General features: G+C 41.6%; 1 protein-coding gene across 1 annotated transcript in view; it reads right to left on the minus strand.

Annotated features, from left to right (window-relative positions):
- The window catches only part of MAN1A2 (mannosidase alpha class 1A member 2), a 138857-nt gene extending 123654 nt beyond the window's left edge, over positions 1-15203 (minus strand). The window contains exon 1 of the mRNA XM_017814630.1: positions 14859-15203. Coding sequence (XP_017670119.1) covers positions 14859-15166 — 308 coding nt within the window. The 5' untranslated portion in view covers positions 15167-15203. The remainder of the gene's footprint in view (positions 1-14858) is intronic.
- Positions 15204-16862: the final 1659 nt, after the last annotated feature.

Below are 16862 nucleotides of genomic sequence, written 5' to 3' on the forward strand. Positions count from 1 at the left end.
TTATGGGGCAAGAAAACAAAAAAAAAAAAAAAAAAAAAAGAGATTGTACTCAGTCTCAGAATATCAATAGCTTCCAGAAGATATTTAGACACACGTCGTGAGAAAAGGCCCACACAGGACAGGACCTGCAGACCATGTTCTGTTGCTAAACACAGTCATTGTTGTTTTGGGGAAGGAGGGGCAGGGGAGGGGAGGTATATCTATATATACAGAGCACATATACTGTGACTCAAGAGAATTTCATATAGAATGATACTGACTGCAGAGTGGATATACTTAACAGTAATATTGGATTAATTAAAACAGAAATATAAGTCCTTCTCCCATGCAGCACCGCTGGGACTACTTAGAGGGAAAGAACAGCAAGGTTTTATACCTCTCTACTTAGCAAATCAGCCAAAACAGTAACTAAAGATAGAGCAACAAAATACCTGCAAATCATGACGTACAGTCTAATCTGCACTGCTCCACAGAGCAAAACTGTATCTCATTACTCCCAAAGTTCTTTAATCTTGTCAGTAAAGCAGAGGCAACTGTGTGACAAATTATTTAGCCTTCTAGGTGCTTTTAATAAGTTCCCACATTAAAATAATCCACACTGCTAATGAAATACACAATTGTGATTCAAGAGACAGATAACTGGGTGTTGAGTTTTTCCCTTTTCAAAAAGGCCAGAAATGCAACAGAGGATCAGTAACTCCTCATCTGAAAAAATATAACAATGGAAGGCTCACACTACTCAGTACATCTATGAATACGGAAAGCAGGTTTTTGCACATCTGACAAGAATACAGCACCCATCATAGAATCACAAAAAGTTTGAGGTGGAAAGGGAACTCTGGAGGTCATCCAGTCCAACTCCCATATTCAGGCAGGGTCACCTAGAACTGAATGCCCAGTACCATGTCCAGATAGCTTCTGAATATCTTCAAGGATATAGATATCGTTGCCATAAATTATGCAGTGGAGTTTGCTCATTTGCTCCATGAGCAAACTGCATAGAATATGAATGATAAGCTTCACTCTGCAAAGGACATCTTCCCAACTGAAACATCTTCCCAACTGAGTAAACAATATGTGCTGGATTTTGCTGTCAGCAAAAGTCTAAGGAATGACTGACCCATAAACAAGGTAAGGATGTCAGCATCATGATGGTAAACATAACAGAATACAAAAATGTATGACAGAGGAAATTGTGATGTGTAAACTACTCTTACACATTACAAATAATTCATCCAAAGATGATTTGGCTTTCTTTGGGAATTGCTAAGCAAATCTTTTTCCATATATATCTGCTATAAAAAAAATATTGTCAGGATGCAAGAAACAAAATACAGCAAATGTCTCAGTAGTATGTACATCTAGAATTATCATGGATATTTTTCATAAACCTATGATAACATTAACAAATTAAGCTAATGCAATGAAATGTTGATTAAAAGCTATTTCCAGTATCAGTTAAATATAAACGTTTTACAGGCTACACATACAGACTTTAGATGTATGCAACAATAGATGAGCTGGACACAAACTGCTCTTGACATGACCGAGACAGAAAATACACAGAAGTACTGCAGCTAAGAACATGAATCCAAAACAAGGAGAGAGATGGGGATATAAAATGTCTCAGCAATTTGGTCTTTGAATTGTCTTCATCAATAGAATTTCAAGTTTTTCAGAGAGCTTTATAAACAGTACATAGTACACACGTCTCTTCCTCTATTAATTTGTGTAATATAATCATACATGCATCCAGCATGTAAAGTCTAATTTCTTCCTTCACCACCACCATATACAACTTCCTAAATTCCCAGCAACAAAATGCAGCTCATGGATAGATGTAGTTAAATGTTTGATTCCTCAAAGATCAAAATAAAATCTGTTTCATTAGCTCAAACTATTACGGCAACTTTCTTACCTCTTTCATGAAAAACAGATCATTTCACTAACGAATGTATCCATGCTATATGTACTATATAACAGTACATAACTAAGAGATGACTCAAACAGGATAACAGCACTGATCTGACTAATGAAAACTCTGGAACTAGAAAACAACTCACAACTCTTTCCTTCACTTCACTGGCTATAGGCAACAAAGTCATGTTTATTTTGAGTTCAGACCTAACAGCTTCAAACATACTGGTCCAGAGTAAACAAGCATATGGTCCCAAGATCACCAAATCATGAGATTCAACTCTTTTACAACTCAAAATCCAGTGTGAGCTTGGGCTGAGCTCCAAAAATAAACTGGAACCTTATGAGAGGATACTCTCACAGCTATAAGCTACCAAAGGTAAGAAACAGAGTGTAATTGATGAGATACTAACTTAATCCAAGAGAAAAATATTGACTTCAAAAGGCATAAAAGCTGAGGAAAAAGTGGAGTTGGAATATGTTGACTCAGCCGGATCAAGAATCAACCCACTCCAAGATCAAAGGAGGTTGATATTTTCCTACCTTATACCTTCCAGGCCAGCAGAGACTCACTGAGCTGGTAAGCACATTAATCCACAGTAAATAACCTAACTGGTGAGGCTCTCTGCATGAGCCGGTAAATAACTGCTGTGTATCTCCTGTCTGAAGAACCTCTGTGTGTGGCAGAAGATGCCAAACACTCACCCATGGCAATTTTAAAGACAGATTCTATTTCTGAAGATTAACGCTGTGGTAAAAGGTCATATCCTTGCAGCCACTGTCAAGCATGGAAGTTAATATTAGCTGGAAGTTCTTTCCAACCCTAAAGTAAAGGTGCTGCAAAATTATGCACTCAGACTAGAAAATGGAAGCTTAATTCCCTCCCCTATAAATATTTTGTCACCTTCAGTCATTATCATTCTGGATTCCAGAAAAAATAAATAACACAAAACATGGTATTTAAACTGGCTGTTAAAGCCAAATGTAGCTTCCTTTCTTGAGGATTTCTTCAGTTTTATGGAGGTTTTTATTCATTCTTTCTTCTGAGCGGCTCCAGTTCAGTCATTATTAACGGGTTAAAAGAAGAAGAGGCATTATTAGCCATCCGTCACCACAACATGTTTCAGTACCACACGTAGCCTTTGTGGGAGAAAGGCTGGGGCAAAGGCTGTTCGTGATCTGAAAACCAGCATGGCATAAAGGAATATAAGAAAAATTTCTGGGTTAGACTACAAATCCAACGCCTACCCTTTCCTCCCCTCGCAGCTTTCCCATCTCCACATAGCACAGAAGATGGTGATGCTGTTTTAGAAGTCTTGGACTACAGAACCATTGGATAGCACTTGCCACCTTCACTGCCCTGTTTCCTTTTAATTGTTGAGCACTGAACTGAAAACAGTAGGGTCAAATTGCTAAAAATAAGTGAACAATTCTATACAAAGAAGAGGTAGAGCAGAAACTGAAAATAAAATACAAATCCAAAAACCATCTGCCACAAGTGTTTTTTAACAGTTTGATGTAAATACAAGCCTTTCTAAATCTCAAAAGGCATTCTATTTTAAGCACTATTGAATACACTTGAAAGCTGGTAAGAACAAGGTTATGGCTGATGCAGTTTAAGGGAATTTTTCAAGACAGCTCGGAAGAATTCTACTCACAGTCTGTACAGGTTCCAGAATTTCTTCTCCTTAACAGAAGTCAGATAGAAAAATGATTTTTTTAAGTATCATATTTTAGGAGTAATTTAATTTTTTATGCCTCTACGTACTTTCTAAAACACTAAATACTAATACTAACACTAAATACTAAAAACACTAATACTTACTAAAACACTAGATAGTATTACATAGCTTGCTTTCTTTTTTTTTCCTAAAAATTCCATACTATGAATCCATGAAAGTTCAAAACCAACTTGCTAGAGAACCATAGAAAAGCAAGGAATTACAACTTACTCAAAAGTTACACACACCACTTTGAAGTTTGGGCTAGTTGCTAGTTTGTCTACCTGTTAATGTATGAAAGGAAGATCCATGGATGTTTCCTTGGGTTTTTTTAGCTTTTGAACTCAAAAGGCACTTAACTTTTTCTAGGATCACCACCAACGAATTCTAGAGAATAAAAAATTTTGAATAAAATGAAATATCGGAATGGGTTAAACCATCTTGTGATGGGGATTGATCAGGTGGCTTGTGTCAGCATCTAAACCTTCCAGCCCAAGCAAACGTGGCATTTTCTTTGCACCGCCTCAAGTTTCTCCTGCAAGTGCTCCTGCAGGTTACATTACCACTTGAAACGTCACATATTTCATTGAGCACAATGATTCAGGCACCTTGCCAAATTGACATGAACATGTCAAGCCTCATTTTTCTTTGTAATAGCAGTAGATTGGATGATCTAGTCCCACCATAGTGTGACGGCCAGATGCTATTCTGAGAAAATTATGTCTAAAAAGGGGAGACGGGGTGTCAAGCGAATGACTGAGCATAACCACAACAGCACACCCATCAGAATAAAATTAGCACTCAAGTGATTTATAGAAACCAAAATAAACATATCAAAAGAGAACAGAGCCAAGCAAGGACCTGGGGGTCACATGGAGCAATGATAAAAATTCTGTTGTTTCACCAACACGCTCAAGAACAAAGTCACCATTAGGCACTCACTTTGAGTGAATAAACTGTCTACCAGTGCCAACTTTGGCCAACAAGCAGCAATCAAATGCTGCAATGCCAACACAGGGCTGAGAAAAAGCCTGTCAGAAAGATTCCAGGTTCTCTTCCATCACTGGTTTCTGCCATTGTTTTTCACATAAATACCAAGAATGATGGGGTGATGGGAGGGTTTATTGTTTGGTTTGGGGTGGGGACTTGGGTGGATTTTGGTGTTGTTTTTACAAAAGAGCTTCCTTTGGTTACCAGTACAACTTTGAATTATTCCCAATCATCATGTTCACTAATATTACTTCAAGAAAATGCTGAACCAAGTTCATACAGAAGTTACTTATAAAAACTTCGAGTAGAATATCGGTCACCTCATTAGTCATTGGTTTTAAAGCTTCACATTCAAGTATTTAAGTGATAGCAGTGACAACTGATTATCCACTTCACCAAGCAGTTTATAGATATCACATATACGGATAATATAACTGTATATGTGATATCTCTAGTATCCTTCCATGGGTATCAAACTCTCAAAATGAGAAAGTTCCTAGACATGACATAAAATTGAAAAAATTCTTAGTCATTAGGGTGACAGTTACTGAAGAGCAGTTAAGGTCCATCCTCTGGCATGTGAAATAGTAACTCATTTCACATAGAAATAGGTGTAACATTCAAATTCTATTAACTTTTCACTGCACTGATCTCAACCAATTTAACAAGTATAACAATCAGCAGAATCAACTTAACTGTTTTTAAGTACCTAAATCAGTATTTTTAACAGTTCAGAGCAACAACCAGTTAAAATAATGTGCAAGACAGTGATAAAACTAAAGTTAAAATTTTTTTTAATTGTTAGCATTGTTTCTCATTTGTTTTGATTTTTATGTATTTATTGGAAAAGGGCTGTTTCAGAGACCCATTAATATTTCAATTGCCATGGATTCTACTATCTGTAGAAAATTTGAATATCTGAATGTCTTGAATACCCTTTATAACATCAGAGCTCCATGAAACAGAAGAGCCCACTTAACCCTCTGCAGTCATGTCTTCTCCAGAACACTGTGCATTGCAATTCAGAATTCACTACATACAGTACTTAAAAACTTGGAGAACATTTTCGACTCGAACAGAAGCCAGTGACAGCAGAACAGATGCCTTTAGGAAACTAAGAATGTGTGATTATAGCACTGCTTGCATCATCTGCAATTATTAAGTTTAGAATTAAATAGTCATCACTGTTTCCAAGATAAACCTGATTAAGAGATTTAAAAGGTCACCAGAAACACAGTTCTTAGTCAAACTAGTTCACACTATCATTTTTTCAGGACAGAATTCTTTCTTTCTTTGGAAACAAAAAAAAGGGGGGGAGGAGAGGAATTTTGTATCTTAACAAGGAAAATAACTTCCCTCTTCTCTAAGCATCCTTCCCTCTACTTTTGCCATCTCAAACAAGCCAAGAGAGTGGCAGGTGTTTTTCAAGTTCTATTTTTAAAGCATAGAGCAAATTTCATGTCACAAAAGTAATAAAAACAAACAGGAAGTTTGTGGTCCAGAAAGTCAGCTCTGGATTACAATTTTCTAAATATACTACAGAAAGGATGAAAGTATTCTGGAGCAAAAGCAGATCCCACAACTTGCATTGGAAAAACAGCAAATAGCACTCAAAATGCAACACATTTATAAAGATAGCAACATATCCAGAAAAATCTGCGGAGGGAACAGCACATGCTGTAAGCTATTCTTACTAGCCAACAAACCTAAACCAAGTGTAGAACCCAGTATATTCAGCACAAGTTTATTTATCCAGCAGGATATTCAAAGCGAGAACACGGCAGATGTGATCTTCCCCTTCCCACTGAAGGATTTAAGGGATATACCAATCCCACAGACGGTACGTTTTCCTTACCCTTAGTGATCACATTCAGTTTGATCCAATAAAAAGTCAATTGGATTAGTCTGATTTACCACTGATGGTCACCTGCTCATAAATGGCCTGACTGTACACTTCAGACATTAAAACATGTCAGCAGGTCACAGAGAGATATGATAGCAAATTACTGAGAGGGAGAAACTACCTTGCAGCCTGTCTGTGAAAGCTCCAAATGCCTTGCTGGACTGCAAACAGTGCTAAAACTCAGCTGAGATGAACACCATCTTGCAAAAGTCTTCCAACTGCCTACTAGCATATAAAAAGCTGGAGCACATCTTCTATGAAGACAGGCTGAGAGTAGGGGTTGTTCAGTCTGGAGAGAGCTCTGTGGAAACCTTCTAGCAGCCTTCAAGTACCTAAAGGGAACCTACAAGAAAGCTGGAGAGATTTTTTACAAAGGCACGTAGTGATAGGACAAGGAAGAATGGCCTTAAACTGAAGAGGTTTATATTAGATGTTAGGAAGAAATTCTTTACTGTGAGGGTGTGAGGCACAGGTTGCCCAGAGAAGCTGTGGACTCGCCATCCCTGAAAGTGTTCAAGGCCAAGTTGGACGAGGCTTTAAGGAACCTGGTCTAGTAGAAGATGTCCTTGCTCATGGCAGTGGGGTTGGAGCTAGATGATCTTTAAGGTTCCTTTGAACCCAAACCATTCTAGGATTCTATGAAAACTGACATTTCTGCATCCTGGTGTTAACAGAGTTATCTCATTTAAGAGTTCCTAGAGCTTTATATAGCAAGAAAATACTTTCATCACATGTACTCCCTTAAAGCTGTAATTTTGCTCATGCCATACTGATCAGATTACATAATGTTAAGCCAAGTGAGAATCTCAAACTTGCTCTCTCAAATAGAATCATGGAAAATAGCTAGCTGTCCACTGTAAGCCACAATGGCAGTAACTGCAAGGAGCTGGGAAAGCATTTCAAAATCCTCTGGTGGTTTAAGAGGTGACTAGCAAGTAACAGAGCACATAAAACATTAATGAAACTAATGCTCAATACCACATGGAAGGTAATCCTCTTCATCAGTGTGCATCATAAGAGTATTTAAAAAAAAAAAAAGCAGCAAGAGAGAATCGCAAATATGATTCAACATTTGGGCAAATAAGTCCTCTAAGAAGAACTAACACAGTCCTGTAGTTCAAACACCAATAGCCTTCCGCTTTCTGTTCCAATGTTTCCTACCACCTCAGTAACACACCTCATTGCTACTGCTATCTCATAAAATCCAGCTCTTCCCTGCCACAGCATTAATCTCCAACCACCCCTCTCCAGCAATCAGTGAAGAACAGAGGACAAGTGCTGTGGCTGTTCAGAGTTACACTTGTGCAGACTGACTAACACAGACCAAGTATCACAAATGACTCTTGGGCTCACAGCTGTGATCCTTCCTTTGGCACTTATTTCAACAGGTCACCCTTTGCTGCTGAGAGATCCTACAGGGAAGAATGAGGAATACAGAACAGCAAAGGGTCAGTAAGAGCTACAGGTAAACACACAGCATGTCCACAAACTTTGTTTGCTCTGGCAACAGGGCCAAAAAGACCTTTAAAAAGCAATGTCTAGCTGACATAATAATATTATAGGCTATTTATTAACTTATCTTCTAAGCTTTTTTTTTTTTTTTAAATTTTAGAAACACCAGTGTACCTGGTTGGGTACTCAAAAAAACAAGAATGGAAGTTACCAGGGAAATTATCTCCCTTATTATTTAGTATTCGAAGATCTCAAACAATAACACAGAATCTCCAGATCTTAGAGTGAATGGATGAAGTTACATAATTTCCTCCATACAGGACACTAGGTCAGACAACAAAGACAAAAGGAATCAAAATCCCACAAATTTTATGAGCAAACCTATGACAAGAACCTAGCAATCACCAAAACTTTTCCCAGCATTCCTCCCCCCATGAATGAATGTATTTACTCTCAATACAATAAAATAATAAACCAAAATCTATGTGTTGAATTTGAAGACAAATATCCCAGGTCATATTGAGCAAATAAGAGAAAAACCATTAGATTGTAAATGCAGATACTTCAGAAAAGTTACTGTCATACAGGACATTTGAAGCCCTCAGACTTTTTATTTCAAGGTTTGAGGCAGCAGGAAAAAAGATACTTATTTTTTCCCTTTCTTGCCCTTACAGGTTTGTTGGCCAGTTGAACACTCCTCTCTCCACAAACAGCTAACTTGCAAGAGAACTCTGAATTTCAGTAATAAAGTGATAATCTAATTACTGAATTAAGACAGATGACAGCACTCACTTGAGCCTGCATCTGAAAATGAAGGGAAAAGAACAAATCCCACAAGCTATACCCAAACAGGTGTCCCCAAGTTCCCACTTTGTTAGCTGGAATAACTTCTCTGAGGAACAGCTGCCTACTCATGAGACCAGTCTCTTCTCAACATCGACAGCTGCAATAATGGAAGTGCAGAAAGGTAGAATAAAAGCATTGACCATGTTTTTTAATTTTATGGGCTTTCTAGGGATGGACATAAGAAGAAAATAAAGGTATTACAAAATTTCTCCTCTTTGCCCATATTCAGCCTCAGTTCAGTTGTTATGAAAACGTGCACATACCACACCTGTATGAAAAACTAATTACAAGTTTGGTGACGTTTGCTGTAAGGAAGCAAAAACCCATAACTCAGAACTAGCTGAGTAGGATCGAGATATTTGTATTTACTACAGGAAACTGAGAGGATCAAACAAACTGGAGAACTCTCGTAGTGCAATATGCCCACAACTAGCCATGTTGCTTACTATTGCCTCCATTGCTACCATAATCAAGCAACCCACATTTATGCTAAAGTTCTTTTGAGATTTTAATCTACAAAACTACGAATGAACCAAATTGCTACTGCCTCCCACCCACTAGCTGGCGTAAATCCAGCTAGCAGGCTTCCTGCAGTTTTCCCACGCCTGATTGTTTTCCAGCATGTAGACAAAGTATAGATCATGCAGAAAACCAACAAGTTAAAACTTTTTTTTTTTTAACTGAAAAGGGTAAGAACTGGAGAACACCAGCTCTTGACTCCCCTCTTTCATAATAGAGGAAATACTTTGACAAACTGGAGTACAGTAAAAGAACGTGAAGAAAGCAGTGCTCTACACATGCTCTACTCTGTTCAGCAGATGGGGCAGAGGAGGGAGGACATCTAGACAGATGGTCTAGAATTTGCATTTTGTAATTCAAAATTGAAAGCACTTCTCAGCCTACAACATAATGCGTTAATTCCAGCAGAACCTCAGAAATAATACAAGAGGGCACCTCTCCCACTGCCCAGTGCAACTTCAGGACAAATCCCAATTGAGTTTAAGGGTATAAAGTGGGCACTCCAGAAGAAATCAAACTCCCATAAATCTTCAAGTACCAGCATCATCTCTCAAGTCCCTTCTCAAAATGGAGTCCAGAATGAAGAATTATATTTGTCTACCAAAAACTCCAGCTGAGAAAAGTCTCCCAATAAAGAGGGCCAGTGCTCTTGCAGTAGTTTCAACAGTTGAAGACTGGCACCAGTCAGTTATGCCTACTTTGCCCTAGACATACAAGATATTTCTGACCCCTGAATTGGAACGTACTACTTGAGCTCCAGAGATGTAACCATGAGGACCCGTATCTCCTGTGTGTTGAACCCTAGAAAATCCTTGCTTCTAGATCAAGCATCTCAGCCTAAACTCAGTGCCCACACTTGAAAGAGACTGTGGGGAGCCTGCAATGAAAAACTGAATGGAGTAGGAGTTGGGGTGCAGACACCACAGCGGCTCCTGATTTTTCAGGGGAAAAAACAGGCCCACTGAATCACAACAGCAAATACTGTTAATTACACTAATGAGCTGTGCCTAGAGTAAAGTTGGGAAAGGAAGAGCAAAGAGCGTTATGTACTTTTATGACAGAACACACTGATCCCAGGAATAGAGATTAAATTATCTCCTCTGCCCACTTTTAGTATGGCTAATTAAGTCATACAGATAAGATAAAGGGATTCAAAAGAAGTATGTTAAGCTTTTCCTGCTTCTTTTTAAAAAATGCAGAATTTAAAAGAAAAAATTAAGACTGAAAGCTCCTCAGAATAATTTTTGTTATTTTCACCTCCTATGAGTTGACACAGGAGCTGCTACTGCCATAGAGACAACCACATATGGAGCAACAGAAGAAAGAGCACTTTTAGACTATTGCCATACAGTTGCTGACTCTCAACTGGTCATGTCAGACTGCTGAGCTTATATCTTTGCATCACATGGAAATCAATATTCCTTAGCTTTCCAGAAACAAAGTTGAAAGCATGATTTAAACTGATCTATACCTACTCACTCACAGAGGGTAAGGTAGTTGAGGTGGTCACTTCTATTAACAACTCCTGCTATCAACCTGATGACATGAGGGTTGGTGTTTTGTTTTTGTTTTTTAAGCACAGACAAAGTATGACTTCAGCAATACACAGGAATTTAGCAGTTGAAGATACAGCTTTGCAAATTCTGAAGGACTTAACTGTTGGCACAATAGTAGTCCAATTGCTGTTACAAAGTAGCTTTGTTGCTTTGAGCTCCTAAAGTTACATTATTCGTTGCCTCTAAGATTAATGCACTTTTACCACAGAAATGATCTTAGCTTCTGTAAAGTAATATAAAGAGCAGCTGCTTGACACATCATTAAATAAACAAGTTCCCTCCATTTTCATATTGCAGATAATCCTGTTTTCGAAAAATCTGAGAAATCAAGGAGATTACAGGGCATCTGCATTCTCACTCATTTACATTAGATGCCAAGAAGCCATAAGAATGTTTTGATTTGGTTCCTGAGCTATCTTTTAGGCCTGGTATGGAAGAATAAAATACCTAAGATATCTGAAAAGTAACTGGGTAGTAAGAAACCTCTTAAGAATTTTTGTGTGGCAGGAGATGTAGAAGTCTGGGAGAAGTGACAGTTATCTAAAACTGTGTAACAAATTTTGAGTGACGCTCAAGTTAGTTTGGCAAGATGTATCTTTAAAACCATGCAGCTCTCATTCCAGAATCTCTGCAATATCCTATTTGAAATGGAGAGAAATTCATCTTCAGGAAATTAAATTTATTTTTTAAAAGTGTGTGTACGCACATATCTTCCTAAGTCCTGGACTAGTCTTTTCCACTCTCCCTCCCCTCAGAGGCAAACTTTTGGGGTACACCTTTCCAACTCATTCCCCATGCACTGTGCTGCGAGTGCACATGAAGAGCTTACCGATGAAATGAGCACATGAAAATGATCATCACCTTGCAATACATCCCCTCCATTTCCCAAAATATAAATTGCAGTTTTACTCCAGATTTTAACCATCTCCTTACATGAAATGTCTTTTTGTTTGGATGATAGGCAAGGACACTGTAATTCTTGAATAAATATTTAAGAACATCAGGAAGGGAGCAGGGTTCCCCCCCACCTCCTGCCTTTTTCTGCCTGGAAGGGAAAACAAAAAAAGGGACGGGAGCAGTAAGGAAAACAGTTTAATGGAAGATGTAAAGTTAATGTCAGCAAGGGGTAACCACTGTAACAATAATAATAAAAGCACTCAAGAATGTCAAGGGTGCCCAAGGGACAAGGTGGGAAAGCAATGCAAGGAATACAGAAAAGGTCCTGTGGGAACCATTGTTTGTACACCCAACACTAAAGCATAGCTGCACGACAACTTGATACCTACAGCATTGCTATATTTTGCTAGAAGATAGAAACAAAATTATTTTCCAACAGCCTACAAAGCTAAAAATTTGAGTAGGGCAAAATGTGCATTAAATTATTATAGCCTATATACCAAGGGAGCAGCATTTTAATATGAGCACTTTATCATTTGATAGAGGTCAATACTGGCATTCACAGAAGAAACACTTTTTTTAGTGACTAAACCAAAACACCTGTCATTTCATGATCATTCATATGAATGACCTTTGATCTGATTACCTAAGGCCCTCAATTTCCGGAAATACAACTTGTCAATCCATCCTCACACTGCACATCTTAGACTGCATCCTCCTTCGTACTCAGGGTAGGTTAATTTCTCCTGATCTTTTGTACCATAACTCCTCTGCACTACCCAAAAACCAACACTTATAGAGTAGCTGACGCATGACTTTGCTCTTTGACAGCAGGCAGAACAAAGTTTTCCATCCCAAACAGATATAACAAGTAACCTAGAACTCACCACCAAAGACCCTATACTTTCTCAAAATACCATCTATCAATGTCCCTGCAACCCAGGAGCAAGAACTCGATAATGAAAATGGCAACAAGCGTTTTCCATTATGGAAAGCAGCCATCACATCAGCTCCAAGCTAGGAAATAGCTTGTTGATAAGACTGTATGGTAATCAGCCAAAGAAATTGTTTTGAAAGTAAAGCACGTAACCTTGCTTCACAGTGCATTTTGTGGCATTCACACAAGGGTCTTCCAAGCAGGTTAAGCAGGCAGGCTTTTTAAGCAGTTAAGATATGCCTAGAGTAATCTAGCGGTTTGCAGGGCTAAAACAACAGGAACAATATCTATTCTTGCTCAAATAACAATTCAAAATGTGGCCATAAAAAAAAAAAAAGAACATGACAGGGAAATTTCGAATGGAGGGCAGGGTACACACAGTTATAGCAATAGAGGAACAGTAGGAGAGGTGACTGATGACAGGATAACCACTTCGCTTGAGAACATATCCCAAACAGCCAAAAATGCATTTAGTTCCAACAGTTTTAAGTTACTGCTTATCTACACATGACAGACAAAAACGTATGTACTTCATTACTAAAGCTGTGGCCTCAGTAATTACACTTCAAGAAGAACCTGTAAAGGACCCACATGAAATATCACTATCAACTAACTCCTTTTTCTACAGCCCATCTACTGGAAAACACAAGGTACAACAGTCACAGCTGGAGTTTTGAAAATTCCTGAACTCTCTTTTTGTTTCATCTGTCCTATATTTTAGAAACTGATTTTGACTGAATGTGCAACAGGGACCAGGGAAGCTAAGAAATAACATCACGAGAAAAAAAAAACACACACAGCGAAACACGAGAACTTCAAAGGCATATTAGGGACTGTCTAAACTTATCCTTAATGCAACATTTAACCACATCAGCAATTAACATTATAGACAAAATAAGTACTTGTTAAATATTAAGTATCCATGCCCTTTCAGATAGCGAGAAAGGGCTAAAGGGCTCATGTACGTGGCCTAAGGCATCCGACAGCAAAGATGCCTTAAGGAAAAATAACACAGTATTCAGGTATTCTTTATAACTCATAACAGATTAATAAAAAGAGGTCAATTAAAACCTCTCCTTTTAATCTAGCACAAATAACCTTTAAATAATACTTACATAAAAAAGATATGTTTTAAACTGTTCTCAAAGGAACATTACCAACATAAGTAACCTTTCTTCAAATTTCACTGTATTACTAATTTGAGTATGGAAGAGCAGAACTTTTATCACCCATCATCATATTTTAGCACATGTTTGACAGTGAAGAGAGATCTGTCAGCCTCACTATGATCTAGGCACTAGGGCAGGATTTAAGCAATTAAAGTATGTTAGAAGCAAGCACATATAACGATAATTTAAGGGGTTTTTATCTCCATTTTGAACGCTTTACTTCACATGACCCAGCCTTGAGCATTTAGAGGCTTACACCACACAAAACTTTAGGTGGCCCCCAAAAAGCTATCAATAGTATGACATTAAACCTTGATACTCTTATCTTATCTCCAAGTTCTTTACACTGGCAAATACAATTAAGGCAACTCAGCAACCAGCAACTTCAATTATCTGGAATAACATAATTACAAGTGATTTTAAGGGCCAGGAAAAGGCAATTGTGCCATGTGCACTAGTTCCGTGTCCTGCTCATCAGAGGCTGACAGCCTCTGGATCACAGCAAGCAGTCTTTGTCAGATCAAAGTTCTTGCACACTATTCAGCAACAAGCAGCTGTTTTGAGTAAGCACATAATAGCTACAGAAGAGATGCAGCAGTTTTTCAGTCACTTATACTGTCTCCACAAACGCCATAACTTAACCCCCTTCTCTCCATGACTGATGCAGGGAATTGGCCAGGGTGAGAAAATAAATCAGTCACTGGAGGACAGCTCATATTTATCCTCCCAGCTCTCGCTCGCCAGAAGGCTAAATTCACACTGGGAAAGAAAACGTGGAGCCACAGCTACATGTGGCAGCTGGAGGACACCAGGCTAGCGCTCAGAAGTTGATGCACGTTGGGAAGACACGAGGATGTCGGAGAGAGGAGGAACAGCAGTACGGGAAGGACCTATTTTAAGGGATCTCCCTCTCCCCAGTCCCGCTCCCTCGCCGGCGAGCAAGCTACCTACCTGTGCCGGTGCTCGTCGTGCCCCTGCCCGTGGATGAGGAAGCCGCCGAGGTTCTTGCCCCCTTTGCTGGTGTCCACGTGGGGAATGAGCACATCCTCTAAGCCCAGGTCAAAGCGCTTGTGCTTCGAGGAGTCGGGGAGGAAGAAGAACGCCCCGAAGCACAGGGTGATGAAGGCACTAAGAATAAGGAGCAGGATAAATTTTTCGGAGAGTCTCAAGGTAGCCCTGTGGTGCGGGAAGGCGGAGGCCCCCAGGTTGAGCGGGGGCAGCCTCCGCCCGGAGAGCGGCAGCAGGGCGGGAGTGGTCATCCTTGCGCTAGCGACCACCCGGCGGGGCACGGCTCATCCCCTCAGCCCCCGGGGAGGGCGGCCCCGGCCCGGCTCCGGGGCTGCGGGCGGCTGCACCATCCTCCACGCCGAGGGAAGGGAGGGCAGGGGGGAGGCCGGGCCGCCCCGACGGCCCCCGCGGGGGCTGGGGCCGAGGCGCGGCCGCCCCAGTACCTGAGCGCCTCCCTCCCTCCCTCCCTGGCCGCGGGGCCGGCCGGGCCCGAGCGGGCGACTCCGGTCAGCGGCACTACCCGCGCTCCGCGACCGCGGGGCTGCGGGACGAGCGGCAGCGGGCGGTCGGGGGCCCGGCCTGGCACGCGGCGTCGCTTCGCCCGCGTCCCCTTGCCCGGGCCGGGCGGAGGCGCATCCCCTTGGCCGCGCCGGGCTCCCGCTACGAAGACCGCCGGGAGCGGCCGCCGCGCCCGTCCCGCTCCGGACCCTCTGCCCGCCCCTCACTGCGCCTGCGCGGCGGCGGCGGGCGGCGCACGCGCGCGGGGCGCGGGCGGGGCCCCGGGAGGGGCGGGGCCGGGGAGGGGGAGGGGCCTCAGCGCGGCCCCCGCGGGATGCGGCGCCGGCACCGGAGCGCGTGGGGGGCGGGCGGAGACACCGCGGGGGGTCCGGGAAACACCGCCCGCACAGGGAGCCGCGGGAGAGGGTCCAGTGGGGGGCCACGAGGGTGCTGGGGGGACTGGAGCGTCTCTCCTACGGGGAGAGACTGCAGGAGCCGGGCCTGTTTAGTCCAGAGAAGACTCAGAGAGGATCTCATCAATGCATATAAATATCTTAAAGCCGGGTGCCACGGGGATGGTGCCAGACTCTTTTCAGTGGTGCCCAGCGACAGGACAAGGAATAATGGCCATAAACTAAAATGCAAGAAGTTTCACCTGAACATGAGGAAGAACTTCTTTACATTGAGGGTGGCACAGCACTGGAACAGGCTGCCCAGGGAGGCTGTGGAGTCTCCCTCTCTGGAGACATTCAAAACCCACCTGGATGCGTTCCTGTGCTATTATTTGCATCTAGTAACCTGCTCTAGGTGACCCTGCCTTGGAAGGGGGGTTGGACTAGGTGATCTCCAGAGGTCCCTTCCAACCCTAAGGATGCTATGATTCTGTGATTTGCCCCAGCACAGGGCCTCATAGTCACCCTGGGCACCCTGTGAGACAAGGCCCTGAGTAGGAGTGACATTTTCTGTGGTACATCCTGAGGGAGCTGCACAGAGACCTGAGGGGAGCACAGGTAAGACGGACTTGGAGGCATCAGGCTTTGCACCCCAGGTGAGCTTGTTCTGGTTTACTTTAGGGGCTGAGCACACTGCCCAGGGCAGCTGTCCTGGGGCAGCCGAGGGTCCACCACAGATAGTCATAGAATCATAGAGTGGTTTCAGTTGGAAACGACCTTAAAGATCATCTATTTCTAACCCCTCTGCCATGGGCAGGGACACCTTCCACTAGACTCCAGGTTGCTCAGTCCTATCCAACCTGGCCTTGAACACTTCCAGGGTGTTCTCTCTCACAACTTCTCTGGCACAAATAGTGCCAGATGTCATGGCTTCAACTCTTGGAGCCATCCTGCTCCCTGAGCCACTTCAAACCTAACCTGTGGGAATGTTCAGGCAGAAGTGTGTTGAGAAGGGACGCAGATAAAGTGACAGACAGAAAGCATACCTGAATTGCCC

Source organism: Lepidothrix coronata, unplaced genomic scaffold (assembly GCF_001604755.1).
Source record: "Lepidothrix coronata isolate B3197 unplaced genomic scaffold, Lepidothrix_coronata-1.0 Scaffold46, whole genome shotgun sequence".
Classification (NCBI taxonomy): Eukaryota; Metazoa; Chordata; class Aves; order Passeriformes; family Pipridae; genus Lepidothrix; species Lepidothrix coronata.